The sequence below is a fragment of the Haliotis asinina genome, chromosome 6, assembly GCF_037392515.1.
Source record: "Haliotis asinina isolate JCU_RB_2024 chromosome 6, JCU_Hal_asi_v2, whole genome shotgun sequence".
NCBI lineage: Eukaryota > Metazoa > Mollusca > Gastropoda > Lepetellida > Haliotidae > Haliotis > Haliotis asinina.
Genome location: NC_090285.1, coordinates 23183305 through 23202646, shown reverse-complemented (window position 1 = coordinate 23202646; position 19342 = coordinate 23183305). Strand labels below are relative to the sequence as shown.

The 19342-nt window shown below is 36.3% G+C and overlaps 2 protein-coding genes across 2 annotated transcripts in view; one reads left to right on the top strand and one right to left on the bottom strand.

The window, feature by feature from the left end:
• LOC137286524 (inositol 1,4,5-triphosphate receptor associated 2-like) overlaps positions 1-13057 on the top strand; it is a 177054-nt gene extending 163997 nt beyond the window's left edge. Inside the window, exons 37-41 of the mRNA XM_067818439.1 lie at positions 3108-3173; positions 6866-7020; positions 7617-7685; positions 7866-7994; positions 8680-13057. Of these exons, the coding sequence (XP_067674540.1) occupies positions 3108-3173; positions 6866-7020; positions 7617-7685; positions 7866-7994; positions 8680-8899 (639 nt within the window). The 3' untranslated portion in view covers positions 8900-13057. The remainder of the gene's footprint in view (positions 1-3107; positions 3174-6865; positions 7021-7616; positions 7686-7865; positions 7995-8679) is intronic.
• A 1768-nt stretch (positions 13058-14825) lies between these two features.
• LOC137286560 (wee1-like protein kinase 1-B) lies at positions 14826-19066 on the bottom strand. The gene is made up of 7 exons (XM_067818485.1): positions 18334-19066; positions 17444-17677; positions 17011-17132; positions 16632-16886; positions 16233-16378; positions 15845-16098; positions 14826-15678 (listed from the first exon to the last, which is right to left on the bottom strand). Exons 1-7 carry the CDS (start codon positions 18861-18863, stop codon positions 15534-15536), a joined length of 1686 nt encoding a protein of 561 aa, XP_067674586.1. The 5' UTR covers positions 18864-19066; the 3' UTR covers positions 14826-15533.
• Between the last annotated feature and the right edge of the window lie 276 nt (positions 19067-19342).

Sequence of the window (19342 nt, the reverse complement as noted above, 5' to 3'; positions counted from 1 at the left end):
TATCTCACACAAGGACTAATGACTACTCTGCATTAGTGCCAATCTGTGTGCACACTTGCCGATATGCCAATACTCATCTGTATCTCACATCATATCTCTCTCCTATGTTAACACCTGCCTAATCCACTAACACTGTATTCCTATAACAAATGGTAATAAATCAGGTGGTATTTGTAGAAGTGATTATGAGTAATTTAGATTCATCATGCTGACTGTAGATATCCTCCTCCATTACTTCAACATGCAGATACAGTTATCCTGTCTCCATGGAGCTTATCTCGAAATCTAAATAATTATTCATTTCTTCATTAGTGATTATCAGAGATTTGCTGTAATCCCATGTGAGTTTTACAGCATGTCTTACACATGTGCATATCAAATATTTCATAACTCTGCACACAATGTAACATTCAGATGTTATGTAACAATGTTATCAGTCTCTACCATCCTAGTCCGCCTCATTCCAATACTGCAGCAGTTCACGCCCAGCGTTGTTGGTCCATCACATCTGATGATGAGCTCATGCAAAGACACATTCTAACACATCACCCTATTCATACATCATGTAACACTGCATTAAGCCATTCTTCATCCTAAAATATGTTGGCTATTTATATAAAGAATTTTTATCTTGTTCTGATATGAAATTATTCCTTTTTGCTACATATATTCTTCACTACCTGCTTTAGATGCATGCATCTGTTCAATATGTGTTTAGTGGAGGAGATATTTCTATCAGAATGTCCTGCATGTTTTAATCAGTAGATAGATGGAATATTAATGTTTTAGATATGCATGATTTCACAGTTTTATATTAATGATCATCCCATTATGTTCCTGGGATGAAAATGAAAATACCTTCTACTTACTGTAGCCTCGAGAGCAATCATTAAATGTAGTTTTGAGTGACTGAAAACACATTTGAAAGGGTGTCAAGAACACTGAAAAGATTTGCAGGATAATCACAAGCATATAAATAGCTAGCAACCAAATAGTCCATTACTGCAATTTGCTGAAGGGCCTAGATACATGTGTGACAAAAGGGGTGATCATTAGGTCAGTGTTAAGATTCAACAACAGTCTTCACACAAGTACCAATCAATGTCCAATAGCAAAATATCTCTCAAACTGTTTTCACCAAAAGCAATTAGAATTGTCCCAAGGTTAATTTGTTTTTAGCAGTTATGTAAGTGTCAGAAGTATCATTGAAATCTGGTCTCTGGGGAGCTGAAAGTAGGCAGGCACACAAAAAATCTCCAGTCTTTTGTTAATCCTGACATTTAGTGACTGTGACAGACACAAAACAAAAGCAAATCCCTTTAGGTGAGGTGTATCATGTTCCTAGCACCTTCACACAATACAACCCCCACCAGGACAAGCCCTATCCCTGTCCTAGAATGACATATCCCACAAGGGAGTCCTCTCATCCCAGCTACAGTTTATCCCATGGTAGAGGAGGCTCTATTGCCTCATAATTACCTCACAACCTTGTGCCACTTTTATTAAAGGACTTGTTCTTGGACCTTCTGCTTTAAGTATGGGCCACACTTTCTTTCTCCTCTAATTGTGTTACCTAGCCCCTCAGTGTTACCTCTTGTCTGTTGCCATTTGGCTTAAGGCTGTATCCACCTGAACAAATAGCTTCTGCATATTGTCATTTAACAGCATCTTAACCCTGGCAGATCCCTACTGTTTATCCCCTTACCCAACCCATGACGTTTATCCCTATATTGTTTTGTTTTACACCCACTTGTAATTGATTTTTTGTGATAAGGATTACCTCCTGACTAAGGGGTGATAAATTTCAGAATGATTGACTTAATTGAGCATATTTATAGTCTAAATTATTGAATAACATGATTAATTTCATAACATTATGATTTGACAGTCTGGAATTGTTATGTTGTCCATTTACCTGATCATAACCGTCTACTGACCATTTGAAAGTGTAAAATTTTGCAAATATTATTGGCAGTTTAATTCAAAATTAAGGTGCTCCCTTTCAGAGGTATATTTATTGTATTTATAAATAATTTATTTCAATAAATTTTCTTTCATTTTTTTATCTTTAAGCTGAAGCCACACAGTTTACTCTTTATTGAGTCACAATTTTATAGAAATTTACAAATAATAAACCATGTCCCCATTCAAGATCCTTCCACCTGTCTGTGTTATTATGAATAATTTATTACAGTACACCAGGCCCGTAAATAGAGGCATTATGTTGCAGTTTGCCATATGTTATATTTTATCTTGTCAAATGTCTTGCAAACATTGTAGCCTGAACAGGAACGAAACTCAGATCAGTTTTTTTCAGCCCAGTCTTTGTGTGATAATGAGTTGCTACACCTACTCTAGAGTGTTGTTTAGAAAGTATCTCATGCAAGGAAGGAAGGCCTGTGTGTTCCAAAATGCTAAGCTTGCCAGCTGTCATAAGAACCAATTCACTTTCTTTCATAGTGATACGACTTTGGTGACGCTTGACAGACCAGAGATGACAATATTTACAGAGGCTTCCTACAAAAACAGAGTTAATATAACATGTGTGAATAAATCAGTATCTGTGGTCAGTTATTTGACAAGAGATGGATCACTATGAGAATATAAACATAACAAGTCTGTATTGGAGTTTAGCCTAGCCGCCATCTGTTTACATTGCTCACTGAACGAAAGATTTCTCCTGTTATCAATCATGTATATCTGTCATTTCAAAATAACACTGAATCTGGTATAAACGTTTGGTGTTTCTAGTTTCATGTGAAATATTTAATAGTGATAATATCAGTAAATTCTGGTAAATTTTAACATTTAAATATGCAAAATATATGGATTTGGGGTGGGGGGTTCATGTTAAAAATAAACACATTATTTTGGACTGCAATATATTTTTCATTCGATCTCTAATTTACGTTTTGTTGTGTGTATTGAAAGTAGATTTCATGGATGACAGGAGTCTTTTGAAGATATTGACTATTAACCAAATTCAAGAAAACAATAGCAGTAATTACTTGCTGTGTACTAATTGCGCTAGTGTTTCAGGATCTATTGTAGTGCCATATAGCATACTAGTGTAGATGTTCTAACTGACATGCATGCATGTTTCATAGGACTATCCTTTCTTTACGGAATCCAAGCAGCATGGAGGCAGTAGAGAGAATGTAACTGATGACGAGGTGAGTCAGATAGTTGGATAACATGTCAGTTCAACTGGAAGCAAGTCAAGCTGACATCAACAGTTAGCATAGTGTTGTTAATTTACATAAAATGTCTATCTTCTGTTTCATTGAAAATAGTAAAAGCATTGATATTTTACATATTCTATTTCACATTATCTGAAAAATTAGTTTAGTTTTTCAGATCCTTTTTATTACATTTTATTCATAATATTCAAGTACCAATTTTTTCCATAAAATGTGGTAATTTTACAGCCAATATGTTAGCCTAATAAAAGAAATACACTGTGTGAAATAGAATAAGAAGTTAAGAGATATGTTTATTGGAAATTCATAATTTTACATATATTTATCTCTATTTGTTCTGATTTATCAATGACGATATTACTTCAATACACGTTTGTTGCTTTGGAGTCAATACATGTATTTCATGGATTTGGATTTCATTCAAATATGTAGCAAGATCTGGGCTTAAAAGTCTGGTTACATTGAACCTGCAGACAAGTTGAACATGTGATGTTTGCTAAAATATTTGCTAATACTTGCTTAAAGCACCATGCATTTGTTGGCTGAGGTAATGTTCATGTATACTGATAATAGTAACTTTGCAGTTAATGAACAATGTTTTTATTGTTGAAAGACTGAGTTGTCTTCATCAGAAATAATAGTACTCTAATATTACAAATTATGAAATTTTGCCTTTATTAAAAGATTCCTCCCTTGAATGTTTTATTTGCATGTCAGTAGTGTTATTGTGCTTATAGAGCAGATAACAGTAGATATTCTATGAGCGTAGATACATGTGTGTGATGTCCTATGCAGTAGATGCTGTGCTAGATTTTCCACTAACAGTTATGTGTCTAAGTACTTTTGTCTTATTTTCTTTTCACTTTAAAACAACATATTTCCAGATCGATTTTTTCCACTTAACTAGCCATTTAATGTTACAGCATTATTTTTAGATTCAGTATTAGATATGACTGTTCCCACACATTAATTTCATCCTAATGCATCAACAGATGAAAATGTTTTTCTTTCAGGATTGCATAATGCACAACAAACCATTATCACTTCCCATCTCTAGATTTTTCATCCACCACTTAAAATCAATTAGTCACCTTACAAAATATTTCCAGAGATTTCAGGAAATAGCCTAATGACCAGAATGTCATACCCGCTTCATTAATTCTCATCATAATCACCGTTTATTCCTCCTCTGTCAAAAGTAAATCACCCATAGTGTGCCCATTGTACAGTAGCAGTGTCAGATTTTTCCCATAGACTGTTCCAGCATACATTATCACCCTGTCCCCACTAACAATACCTGTCCCCCCAACTGTGACTGGTACAGGCCTTGAGGGGAACCCCATTGTCCCCCACATGTCACATTTCACAATACCCCACCTGTGGAGATCAATGCTATCGGTCATCCTGCCTCTCGCCCAACTTTCTCAACTGTTGTTTTATCATATTCATTACTTCTCGTGTCCACCTAATTATATGTGTGACCACGCTCTTGAGTACCTTTTGTTCATCGCGATAATTGTGGTTCAGAGATGAGGCTCGGACTTGACTTTTGTTTCAAAGATCGTGTGAAAATTAAATGTGAATACACAGAACAGGATGATGGTGCTTAAGAAATTGTGAAACTTTCAGGGCAATTAAATTTGAAAGAAATATTTTGACAGCAGTCTGGAGTTGTTTTGTTAAATGGATTATAACTCAAACCCACTCTTAGTTCTCACATGACTTGTTCTATTCAGCGTGATGTAAATTCAATGAATATTAGAATTTCCTGTGTTTTGAATATCTTTCCTTTAAAATATCTCAGATTCAGATGAAATTTGAAAATTATTACAATGAGAAATATAATTGTGTCAGTTGAAATATTGTAACTGAACCATGAAAAATAATCAGACTTGCCATAATATTGTGGTAAATTTTGTAAAATTAACAAAATACCCACTTTATCACTCTCATGCATTTTAAAGATGTTGAATACTGCTGTTTGAAATAATACAGTTATTAAAAATAGGTGGTGCAATTTTTGTATTAACTTTGAAATTCATGTTCACAAGAGTGATTTAATTACAAATTATTTCAAATAATACCTCCAAGTGAAATATTTACTTTCAATGTTGAGATCTGTAATGAGGGTTGATTACCTGGAGTAATTGCTGCCATAAGGTCATGTCAAGATGACCTCAGCATGATTATAAAATGATGATTGCAATTTGTCACTCATTAGCATCATTAATTTTATTGTTCAACCATTCGTCATTATGTCAAGCAGTTTGCTCTTGACACCTCACTCTTCAATTTTATAAACATTTACAATTTTTCATAACATATGCATAAATGATTTTGAGAACTACACATTTAAGCATCTTTACATAGTATAAAAACAGTGAATCTGTATCTTTTGCCTGTGTAATTGCAGGAAGTCTATACAAATTAGAATGATATGGACAGTTAACTCATATGAAAATGTCATCTTGATATCAGATTAGTTAATGAGTTGGGTAAGTAGAATTTGTAAGTTGTAAAGTGTCAATGAGTTGATGGGGAAATGTCATCCATCATTGAGCAGTGGAAACAATTACACATGTCAAGGCCTGAGTCCTGATGTGTGTTTGATGTGGTGTCACCAGTCTTGTACTTCAGGTAGTAGCACAAAACCAGACACCCAGGTCACAGGGTGAAATTTGATCCTCCCACCCCTAGCAGAGAAACAGTACAACTAGCTGTCCAGGCACCCCACCCCTCAACTTCCTCCACCCCTTTGAATACACCTCAAGACCCTTCTCAAATCCTCTAACCAACAAACACCTGTGCATTACACAGAACTCTACATATCTAAATACTACAATCATCTCTGTCCCTAAATCAGACAAACTATTTAGTACCTATAATTTTAATGCTTCCCCCTCCTCAGATTCTTCTCTCTTCCCCCCCCTCCTCACCACCTCTACCTTGTAAGGCTCCCCCCAGGTCCCTCTGCTGCCCTGGCAGAACTCTGAGTAACCCCCAGCCCAGGGGGCACGCCAATAAAATTACCATAACAGGGGGAGGAGAGCTCAAAAGGAAGATGGGTACCCTTGTAGGCTTTTCTAGTTTGGATGTTTAAGAAAAGCGTGTGAAAATGTGCATTAGAGGGTATGACAATGCCTGGCTTGTTGATTGTCACTTGTTGATTGTCACCATTTAGAGTGTTTGCCATACAGAGGATGTTGTCAAGTCAGTTGGATTCAAACTAACGGATTACACAGGGAAATTATACCTTGTTTAGAAAGATTTGAATCCCGATCTTCAGTACTGTCATTATTTTGTTAGATTCATCCCTCAATCATGAAAGAGAATTGGAAAAGATGAAAAACAAAATTTACAAAATTTCATACATTGATGCCATAATGATTCTAGTTATAAATTTAACAAGATACACAGTTTTTACACTAAGAATAATATGATTTATAGTAATTCAGACTATATAATTTAAATATTTCTTTGCTCTGCATCAGTTCAAAGAAGGAAAGCACTAGTGGTATGTAAATTTTTATATCTATTTGCAGTACATTATCATTGAGTGAAAATTGTGAGAAACTGATTTAGGTTTTGGAAATCATTGTAACATTATTTATTTCACCACTGATCCTCCTGAAATGTGATTTTAACACCATGTGCTTGTTGTTCAGGATCCCAGACAGCGATTCCAAGCATTAGTGGGCAATACGCAGATGCGAAATACAGTAGCTACAACTTTTAGACGCGGCTCTTTAGAACGCCAAGCAAGTGTACAGTCTTCCAAGAGTTCCACGTTCTCACTGTCCAGAGAGAGTTCCACTGAAAAGTGAGAGAAACACCACATGCATTTGATACACAAAATAATATCTAGCCAGTTATTCTCTGTGCTATGTTACAAATTAGTGAACATGCTGAGGTAGAATGTCAAATCTTAAGTCATATTTTTCTGGATCAAGGTTAATTTCGGGAATAAGATGGTTTGAAAAGATTTATGATAAAATTGGAACCAAAAAAAATATTATTTTGTTTAAGGACTGTCTTCATTTAAGGACATGTTTTTCTTTTGTTTTTCACTTCCAAATTAAGAGTAGGTTTATTTGTTTAATTATTACAAGGAATTAGTCCATACTTATTGTCCATGTGAATGTGCAACATGAACTATAAATATGATCATGCATTTAGAAATGAGACAGCATGTGGTCATACATTTATATTCATTTATGTGCACTACAACAACAATAGCAGCTAGTTTGTGATCAGTAAAGAAACCTTGGGTAGCACCGTAACTGTTTTCAAAGAGAATTTAATTAAGGAGAATTCTTCTTTATATTTTCTTTTCATATAATCAGTATGAAGATCATGTTTATGAAATTACAGTTGTTTACTGTCAGAAGTGTGTCAGTGTTGTCTTGGTTGTGACAGGAGCAAGGAGGGCAAGGAAAGTGGTCCACCAAAACAGGGTTCACAAGAAGAAGAGGCATACCACAGGGGGTAGGATTATCTCCCTTTGTAAAGTTGTATTGTCACCTACTATTCAGCATAGAATATCTGACTTTAACAAATCAAAGAGTTAATCAGACAATAGTCCTGATTTTAAACATACGCTTTGTACTTTTAATTTTAAAAAATGTGAGCAACAAGTTTACCTTGCCATGTCTTTGTGATGTGCAGATTTGAAGATGGTGTGAAAGCCAAACTAAGCCATGAGCTGTCCGACCTCCGAGAGAAACAGAACAACATAGGTCAGAGTCTGGAGGACGTCATGGACAAGGTGGAGAGGTCAAAGGAGGAAGATGAGAGGTGGGGCACATGATTTCACTGGATTCTTTGCACCTTTCGTGTACAAATAGCACTATCTTGGACTTTGTTTCTTGCAAGAGACAATACCTGTGAAGGTCCGGGTTAGAATTGGCCTTCAGTCATCCATGTTTTTCGTAAGATCCCACTACTAGTAGTCAGGCATGCTGACTTGGTTGACACATGTCATTGGCTCTCAAGTGGCCAGATCAGTGCTCATGCTGTTGATCACTGGATTGCCTGGTCCAGATTCACCACCATATAGCTGGAATATTGCTGAGTGGCATAAAACTAGACTCACTCACTCTGTAAGACGCAAAGCGTTTTGAAACAGTTGTGACTATATCGTGATAAGTTGATCAGTCAAGACGTTAGAACATATTCTGAAAAAAATATAACAGTAACTCATCTGTTTTTTAATACCAGCAATTGGTTCAACTGAACAACACTTCCCATAACACTAAACTTCAGTTTTTGACAGAAATGTGTGGTTCTTTACTAATGATTTCCCTTGGCCTTGGCAGGATCTGATTTCAGGTTAAGATTCAGATTGGCTCTGATTTGGGCCCTTTCTTAGGATAGAATGTACTTGTGGGTTTCAACAGAAAGATAATAGGTCCTTATTTCATTCCTTTATGTTGATCACATTTAACAACACTGATTAATTGTATTAATTTTCCCAACTCAGGGAGAAGGAGGAAGCTGCTGAAAGACGAATGATGCAGATGCGAGCCCTGGGACTTCACAAGCCAAGTTGGGACAACGCAGGACATACATTTCGGATGGCACTGGCCGGGCTCATCTTCATGATAGCAGTGGGCATGGTCATCATGACAATACTCCCAGGGTCAGCGTCCGGCATGGAAGTCCACACAGACGTCCAACATTTCGGTGTGCCACCTGTATAGAGCCATGTGCTTGCCTTGTCTTTCCTAACTGAACTGATCCAACAGATAGCAAATCCAACAGTGAACAGTGTGTACCTTGAATAATCCTCATCCACATTCGGTGCCAAGTCAAAGGTGTGTGTTGATATCAGCCAAGCCAGAAATATCAACATTATATGATCTTGGTTTGGTTTGACTCACCAGATCAGATGTTGGTGTAAGACAACCCAGATCCATCTACTATAGATACGTTTGGCCAATGATCAGTGTGTCATGTGGTTCCCAGTGCCTGGGGTGGAGGAGGATGGCAATATTACCAATGATGCTGTTACTAGTTTTGAGGCTTGTGAAGACTTTTCTGACCTCCAAGCGAAGTGTACCCTGAGTTGTGTTGAGAACCCTGATAAACAGCTCGCATTTGTTGAAGGTTACTTGTTTCTCAGGTTGTATAGATGATATAGTTTGTCAACATCATCAAATGAAGAGACTATATTTCGAGCCTTGGAAGACTCACTGGCTATATGCTGTGATTGTGTGCATCCTATTTATTAGCCAAATCCAAACCTCTTTATATGGCCTGTAAGTGGTATGAAATAGAATAAAAGCTTATATATCTGTGTATATTGTATTATATTATGCTGTACAAAATATCAAATTGTCATGAGAGTGATTTTTGCGTCAATTCTGTGAATTTTGTGTTCAGATTCTTTCAATCAATATGTTTGTTGGAATTCAGTAGAATTTTGGTGGTTATTAATTTGGTATTGATACAGTTCACATAGTTTTACCTGAGTATTTTTAAAAAAAAGAAAAATGTTTTGCAATGTTTTGAACGATTGTCCTGTGTACTAGTTAATGACTTGTTTCTTATCTCAACATAAGTAATGACTAGCAAATTCTTCAGTACCAATGACTGAATTCAGAATGATTTTCTGATGTATTTTATTGCAAGAATATAAGATTTAACATAGTAAAGAAACATTTAAGAAATCATATTTCCTCAAGGTCTTTCTGTTTTCAAAATATTTACATGAGGACTGATATTACTGAAAGATGATCTCAGTCCACTTCACCTGATGTTTGCATGTCAAATGCCTGTGTGGGAAGATGGACTTACAAACTGAGGTTTTAGAATTAACTGCATCTGTCCCTCACTGTATCAAGAACTGCTGACACTACATTGCATGTAACTGAAGCTGGGTGTCTAGATACTAACTGGAAATTTGTCTCTAATTTAGCCATGATGCCTAATCATTTTGGAAAAAAAAAAGAGGTAAGTAGAAGTTTTTGACCAGAAGTTTAAGTGCATTATGTGAAGTTTAATTTTGGTCAGACCTATTCCAAAGTCTAAATCTTACATATACATGTATATAGAATTACCATGATTTAAACAATATTTATTCAATATATGAATAGACTAGTAAAGAGGCATCATGCCTGTATGAATATATGTATAAATATATATAAATTAACACCCGTCAATACTTACAGCAACAGACCTCCCTATCAAATTTCATCCTGTATTGGAGATCGAAGGATTAAGCTGTACAAAATGTACCATGCTACATTCTGAAACTGATCCATAGCCTCAATAATTTCAGCACAAAGGGTGAAATGGTCCCGTCACTCTTTTCCCCTCAATTTAGTGTTGATCTATTCATGTTCTCTGGTTGTACGACTCGATGTCCCTGTGTGTAGAGCATCCGGGACTAAAGATCCTGTCATTCATGGGTGATCTGGTTGCTTCAGAATATTGGTGAAGTGGGTTGTTACTGCAAAGTTGTAGACATTTGTCTTGACTACAGCTTTGTATTCTGATATGTATCTTTTAGCAATGTTGGTATATAGACGTTCACGAGTCCCAGTCATAACATTTACATTAGAAGGTACATCTAGAGGTTCCCTTGCCTCTGTCAGTACGGGAGTCAACCTTTGGGACACTTCATTATTTAGAACACTGTTTAGGGTGCTGATTACTTAATGTTAAGAAATGTGTAATGTTCATTCATCTAATAAATGACACAACTTTATTCATGAGGTATTTTCTTAAGACACAGTGATGAATTTTTCACATCAATTAAGTGCATTAAATCACCTCCAAAGTGCATTACAAACATATCACATTTGAAAATCAAATCACACATTCATAGAAAATCACATGTATGTATATATATACATTTTAATCTTTTAGTGGGATAAGGATACACATTTGTGTGAATCATGTTGAAATGTTGAAGCGGAGACCATATGATATATATATATGTATTATATGGTCTCTGGTTGAAAAAGCAAACTTTTGAGGCAGATGATATTTTGATTTCAACATTCGTAACACCTTGCCATATCAAATATTGATCCAATATGTGTATCACGTCCAGCCCCACAAAACTATTTCATTGACACATTACTCAACATGCTTCAGAAAATGAAATATTACAATATTTTGTTAAAGTGATAAGGATGTATCTTATTGACAAATATTTTGCACTATGTAGAGTATGTTATAGGAACTCAATCTTGTTTGGTGTCATTCTTCATTATATTCTCATTTAATCAATGACAAAGAATTAAGTTAAACCCTTTCATATATGCATTGTTAGTTATAGTACTTTTACATCTGAGATCTACAGATTAGTTTCTAAGTATGCCTCACCCAAATGCATCACAACTAAAAAAAAACATTAAAATTATAATGTAAAAAAGTGCTCAAGTTGTGTTTTTTGTTTTGTGTATTATTTATTTTATTATTTATAATCAGAAATTAAGAAAGGATTTGAGCAATCAAAATGTGTTTTCAAATGTCCATGTCACATGAATTAGGCCATCCATCTGTGGTAGTGTTCTTAACGAACATAATGAGGTGTGCAATTTCATGTAAAGTATGATGTATAGCAATGCTGTTTAAATTATATTCAATCCCTAGATATTTCTGTGATATTTATTTACTAATCAAGTTCAAACTTTTTTCGTTTTCGAAGTTCGTGCTTGATTTGGTAACTGTTACAATAAAGACTTCAATACCAGTTCAGCAATGTATCAAGAGACAAAAAGAGGCTGTCATAGTAACAGGTGGCACTGACTGCCCTTCTGTTTTCCTTCTGTTTTTATCAGACTTGACATTAAATCTGCATCTGGAGAAAGTAGATGGATTTTGTTAAAAATATGTAATCAGGAAGTTTTGCTTCTGAATGGGTTTTAAACATATTTTATTTCAAGAGAAAAAAAGTGGGATTGGCAAACAAGCTCAGTGGGCTTATATAAATGCTTCTCAATGTTTCTTTTTCACTAATAATCAGAGCTCCAGATAATTTTTCAAGCAATTTGTAAATAAGTCCCGTGTCTGTTTATGTATGAGTAGCTGCATTTGTTTTCAGGAGTAACTAGCATTTTGTATACTTCTACCAGTTTAAAGAATTGAGTACTTGTGCACAGAGTTTCTTATCCTTATTGTGTAATTAACACTTTTAAATATATAAATACAAATGCATCTCAATAGCCGAAAGTTTTTAGTAATTCTTGTATTGACAAATACTTAGCAGCCTTTTTCTCACACTCAACATGGAAGTCATGTGACTACTACAGTAAACTCCTGACAGTGTCTATGGCTATAATAGTATTTGTATACATATCGCTTAACTTTTGCTAACGCTGGTGAAGAGTTTGGGCCCAACAACAAATTATCATATGCAAGCCAGTTCAGTTACTTGAGTAAAGTATGCATGGTATTATAGACCTATTGGATTTGAAGTGATTCTTATGTGCTTTTGTACTCCAATATTTGTAATTAATTGAGCATGTTATTTTGTATTGAGTAAAATACACAAATGCGCACCTTGTCTGGAGCTCTGGTAATATGAGTGCTGTTTATGCACTTGTTCTCGTTGTTTAACATCACATTTAAAACATGATGCAAGTAATTGGTGATTTTGTGTGAAATGGATAGATTGTGAAAAAGCTAATGGCTTAGTACATTGTTGAAAGGATATTGTTACAACGGAATCATTAGCTGCAGGACTGGTGCTGTGTGTTGTACAGTGTTAAGCTCAACACTCCTCAATAGTCCCACAATAATTTATTGTAATTTCAATCAGAGCTATCATTTATCCTTGTTTTATTGACATTTTATTCATGTTGAATAATTGTGTGCTTCAGCCTACAGTTGAAACAATAAATATATTTTTGATCTACCTTAGCTTTGTCATGACTATTGAAAGGAAATAGCTTGAGATCTACAAGATTTGGAGAAAGGGTTTAAGTTCATGAGACACATTAAAATGCATTGATGAGAGTTTTAGTGACTTAGGAGCACAGGCACTTCATCTGAACAGTCCATCACTGTAAAAACCATCAACTGTGACACTTTCATAGGTTGAAAAGGTCAGACTGTGATGTGTTGGATTTTTTATTGCTTCGACAGGCACTTGCTTCCATCAAGTTAGTATAACAGTAATCTGCTACTGACACATCCACACTTCAAAGAAGCCCATGTCAAACAACACTATTGTGAATCTAGTAAGGATGAACATTTCAAACCTCGGATTAAGTTCTGACATTAATTGCTATAGTTGACTATTTTTCTTTCTAAATGTCCCAAACTTCTGGGTTTTGTTACATCATTTACACAAGTCACTTGAATCAATGAATTTTGTTTTTAAGAATATAATTCTAACAACCAATGCCTGGGTGTAAGACACTGTGAATTGTTGGTTGGCATTTTGTCCTAACAAATCACCTTTGCTTAAAAATCAAAGCTAACATTTAAGTGTCAAGCATATAGCCACTTAAAACAAGACTAACATCTCAAAAGATCAGTTTATTGTAAAATCCTTTGTTTAAAGTCCACAGTACTCAGCCAGAGAATACAAGCATGTCACCTTCAGCAGTAGCAATGAAATCTATTCAAACCCACTTAACTGAGTTTTCATAACAGATTGTGTGGCTTGTGAACAGTAACAACATTTAGATTCATTAGCTACGGAGATCAGTGTCAGGGTCTCTTCACACCATCCCATTGTTTGGGTAATTAATGACAGGTTCCCCTGAAAAATCAAAAAGGAAGTTAACACAACATACCTATAATCTTAATTAGGTTGAGTGAAGCATTGTAATTACATGTGGCATAATCTTCAAAGGTTGACCAAACAATAGGCTACTGTTGACAGCTCTTGACGCATTGAACTCCATTGTTTTCACTGCTGACAATAGATTACTGTTGTCAGGTGTTGGCATGAACTTCTGTAAACTTGGGTGAAAAATAATTTTGTGTGAAAATATGTCTACTGTGAAACTAAAAACTAGCTAAGTATTCTGTATCAAATTCCTTAATATTGACAGCTAACATGGCTCTGTCTTGATTTTGTATCCCACGTGTCAAATGTAATTTGTGCACATTCAACATCAGCTGGATTTTTTAGGTTTTCACTGCTCAAATGCAGCATGTCCCTTTCAAAAAGACCTGCAAACGTATTAACAAAATTGGTCCCTGATTGAATTTAGTTCCTTATTAGTGAAAGGTTATGCAGTATGTGGCATTTCTTCTGTTTTTAGCAATGACACCAAAGTACCAAAAATTCGCTGGCAGTCAGATAATCCTTTTACCCCATAATGATATATATATATAGTTTATGTCTTTTTCCCCCTTAATACAGATTTGGTTTAAAAACTTGTTCTCCATCCATATAGTTAGTCCCAAAGACAAGGAAGGTACAAGGTACCAGCATGTGGTGAAGGAATTGTTTCATTTTTTCAACAAAAAAATGAATGAGTCTGTCCCACAGAATATTAGTTCCCAAAGAATATCATGTCAAGAGTGTAAACCCCCTGCAGGGTCCCTTTGGCTTGCTAAGTCCAGGAACATACCAACTATTTCATAAACTGCATTATTGCTATCCCTGTAAAAGGTTGCAAATGTGGAATACATCACAAAAGTCAGAAATTATTTCTTTGATTTTTTTATTTCTTGATTTTTTCATTTTATTGGTTGACACTTGTCATTCATTTATTTACAAAAATTGTACATTAACATCTTTGGCATATTTAATTCCCTAACAATATTCAGCTACTAGACAAGAGAATTACAAATCATGATTGGAGTAATAGTAAATAGCCTACTTGGGGCATTGCCTCCCTTCAAGTGAAGCTTTACAGCACCATGTCTACAACAATCCATACATCAAACGTAACAAACTTTGTTTCAAGAACTTAATACCTTCATTCGGATCAAATGACGTAACTCGGAATGGCATTGCAAAGATGAGAAATACTACAGAAGTGTGACAACTGACAGATAGAAAGATACATAGTTTAGAACTTTGCTACATAGTAAACAGTCTTAGAGATGAACTAATGTCTGTTCAGAAACTCTGCACTGGGCTCCAGACATCCTCTGGCTTATCACAAGTGTGGAAATAAAATTCCAGCCATTATTATCACTGTTCAGTTTCGGGAACCACTGCAGCACACATTTTTCATCCATCCATCCTCGCATAAAAGTCACCAAGAGCACCTGTGTCCACATTATTAATATATACAATCTTCTGGCACATGTAGAAGTCATTGTTTGCACTTTAGTCACAGCCTGGGGCTTGGATGAACCAAGAATAAAAAGTAGAGCACATTAGTATCACATCGTGGGTGGGAGAGCATGGTCTGATGCTCAAAATGCAGATAAACTCATGCTTCTCTTCATCTTATTGCCGATAAGCCGACTTGACCTTGGAAGCACTCGGTTTGCACTGGCTACTGCTGGTACTGCTAGAGGACTGACTTGGGTCATGAATTGGGTGGCTTCAATGAGCTTCCTGGAAACAAAAACAAGACATTATTAAATATTATAAAGTATCATAGATTCATTATGATAGATATTAATAATGATACAAGTATAATCAGTTATATGTTCAAAATACCACAGTTTACGAGCCTTTATTTATAAAGTTGATTTGTAGTGGAGATATTGTGATCACTTACATTGACAAGAGCTGGTTCTTGAATCGCTCCTCATTCAGTTCTTTCCTCAATTGTGCCTTGGTCATCTGAATCTGGGGACACAGAAGTGGGTGCACTGTGAGGGACTGTGCAGAGGGACGGTCACGGGGATCTGGACACACCATACTCTGGAGAAGGCTGTGGAACTCTGCACTGTACTGGGGTAGACTTGGGAGTTGGCCATCACGTATGGAATGCCACTCGTCACCATTCTTGGGAAGCTCCTTGCAGGCAGCCTGAGCAAAGAATACATCAATAAGCACAAGAAAATACTACAGGTCATATTATTGTCTTTGGAAATTTGAGTACCATTACAAAACAGATATGATAGCATTTACTATATATATATATGCATTTGGCAGATACTTACAGCTTCAAATATTGTCAATCCGAGAGAGAATATGTCAGCTTTCGCCAGGTGGCTGAAGTCTTCCTTCAAGATTTGTCTGGACAGGTATCTGCAGTCGCCATCTTCCACCACTGGGTTACTGACTGATGTCACATGACCAAGGTCACCTGAAACACAGAAAACACTAAATAAATATTTATGCTAAATGTATTTACTAACACAATTTACTTATATATTTCACTTTTCTTACTTACATTCATTTACATTTGCCAGCTTCTGAATAACCAGTACACAAACGATTACATGTCTGACTCTGAGGGTGCGGGTTCAAATCACAGATGGGCCTGAACCCAGTACGAGAAAGTGTACTTTACTAAGAAAGTGAAATCCCAAATATGGCATATATTGCAGTACACATACCTATTTTATATGTGACTGCTTCTTCTCGCTCTTCATCTTCTTCACACGATTCCATTCCACTCTCGGGCGAGGCTAGGAACTTAGGGTTTCTGTGGATGAAGATGTTGCCAGGCTTGATGTCAAGATGGACCAGGTTCTGTGAGTGGATGTACTTGAGCCCTTGGGATGTCTGGTACAGGATCTGTCGCAACTCAGACTCCATCAAATGACCCCCTGATCTTCTGTTGTCTTCGATGATGTCAGCTAAACTTCCACCTACAAACATATAAATATTAAATCAATACACGTCATATCTTGGGGTTTTAGTTCTTACACATCTACAAATATTATCTGGGATGACACTTAAGAATTTATTTTATGACTGCATAGAATAACTCACCATTGCAATACTCGTTCTGTATGAACATGTGATCGTCTTCTGCCCACGCGGAATAGTATCTCACAACATGAGCATGCTTTCCCAGGACGGCATGGGCATACACCTCATTCATTGCATTGCGTCTGTAAAAGATAAACATAAAACACTTAATATTACACACTATCATGTTATGCTGACACCAAGCAACCAGTTGCTAGTAACATTTAAGCGAACTGACACACATATTGATTATCATTCGTGGAGGCCCTACCTAAATCCCACATTAACTTGACTAGTGAGTTGTATGATTCCCAGGGAGTTGAAATTGATAATACAATGTGCCAAGACTGACACCCAATATGATAAAATACCTGTGTCTTGAGCATGTACTAGTTACTTTTGTGTACCATATAAATATCCCATATTTGGAAAAAAAAAAATAAATAATACTTACTCATAGACACTGCCAGCTACTGGTGTCTTTGACTTCTTGATGGCGTAGGTACATCCATCGAGCCTGTGAACACATTTGTGTACACTGCCAAACTCTCCGTCACCAAGCTTGCAGACTTCATAGAACTCTTCATTATAGCGGGATGTGTTGATTTCATGAAGTGCAATTTTCTTGTTTGATGGCATGTCAACCATATCTTCTGTTTCATCGCTCATGGACTCATCTAGTAAACTCCTATATAATATAATATAATATAATATAATATAATATAATATAATATAATATAATGTTGGTTGTGAAAAAGATTTATTGCAAAAGGTGTAGTGTGAGATATCTACATTCATATCAAACCTATATGACCAGGGTCCACTGGCCATCTTAACTCAAAAATCACTTTTCAAAAAAAAAACAAAAATAGGAATGATGTGATCCTTTTTTGCCAACTCATTATTAGCCAATACCAAATATGGCAATTTCCACAACTTATTGTTACCGACTGACGTCATAAGAAATGAGTCATATTAGATCCAGGTGTTGGTATCCATCCATTTAAATTTCTGATACACCCACTGGTCAAGTACGATGTGGTCAGTTTAACCCCCTCAACATCAACCAGTTCAAACTGGCTTCGGTGGTCACTCAAGCGCAACCAACTGCTGACTTGTAAACATTCCATAAACTGTTATACAGAGATAAAAATACACACTAGATTTAAAAAATAATGTTACAGACCACAGGAACGATAAACACTTCTTCAAAATATAAACCCGTAGATATTCACATACTAAAGTTCAAACATATTTCTCGATCCTAAGAAGATGCAAATTTGAAGGGGTCAGTCTATTTAAATAGGTCAAAGGGGCTGAACGAACATGGCCGCCACCACCTACCTTTCGAAATCCGATCTGTTTCTCTTGGTCCCTACACTCTGTCTGTTACCGGGTGTGAAGGGATTGACATTAGCTTCTACTTTTTCTGTTGATGGGGATTTCTTCCTAGATTCCTTGATTTTCTGTTTCTGTGCTTTTTGAAGTAGTGACTTGGGTGTGTGTGGGGTATCAAACAGTCTCAAGGCACGCAGTCTTCGATGGGGAGGGGAAATCGATTTCGGGGAAAAATCACATTCACCGGGCACTTGTTGCTCGTCGTCTTCCATATCCTCGAAAGAAAGAGTCACTGCCACAGGAGACATTCTACGGGGTCTAGTAATCCGTCTTCTGGGTCTCGGGCTGGCTACAGGTGATGGTGAAGGAAAATCCACTTCGAGAAAATCCGAGGGCTGTTCCGCAAATGGTGTTGATGTATGTAGACTGGTCTCGTCGAAATCGTCGTATGTGAGAGTTTTCATGATACACCCTTCCTCTCGTCGAAGCATCGATCGTCGACTACGATTCAGTCTTGGTTTGACGCAAGACATCATCACAAATATTTAGCACTCACTGGTAAATTCTCGAAATAAGTAATCCAACGCACTCGATCGATGTGAATCCACACACTGGTGATCACTCGCTCACTCGTCTCCCTTTTAGATTTGGCGGGACCGTTAATCACGTGACAGCATGAGCCAATGAGACAGCAGGTGCCCGTAGCGGTTCACCCAGTCATATTATCCCATGCTCGACTGGCTTCGGTTGGGTGTTGTTTTTGCAGATGAGCAAAGATTGCGGGACTGTTTTTAGACGGCCTATAGGGAAACTTCAAAGAGTATAGCTAATTTCTGATTCTAATTTTGTCCACGCCCAATTGGCTTCAACAGAGATTTAACTATGTATTTACAGCAAAATAACTTGCGCCCAATAATTAGAACTGACATTTTCAATTGTTAACTGAGCATCCCCTTGAAATATTGCCTTTAAAGATCCATGCACTCGGTAATTACCAATTGTTTTCAAACGCTGT

Excerpts from the sequence above, each read along its gene's own strand:
- LOC137286560 (XM_067818485.1), bottom strand. The coding sequence starts at position 18,863 with ATGATGTCTTGCGTCAAACCAAGACTGAATCGTAGTCGACGATCGATG. Across the intron at positions 16,887-17,010 it reads ACAGAACGAGTATTGCAATG|GTGGAAGTTTAGCTGACATC; the intron begins GTGAGTTATTCT and ends ATATGTTTGTAG. Across the intron at positions 16,379-16,631 it reads AGCAGTCACATATAAAATAG|GTGACCTTGGTCATGTGACA; the intron begins GTATGTGTACTG and ends TCTGTGTTTCAG.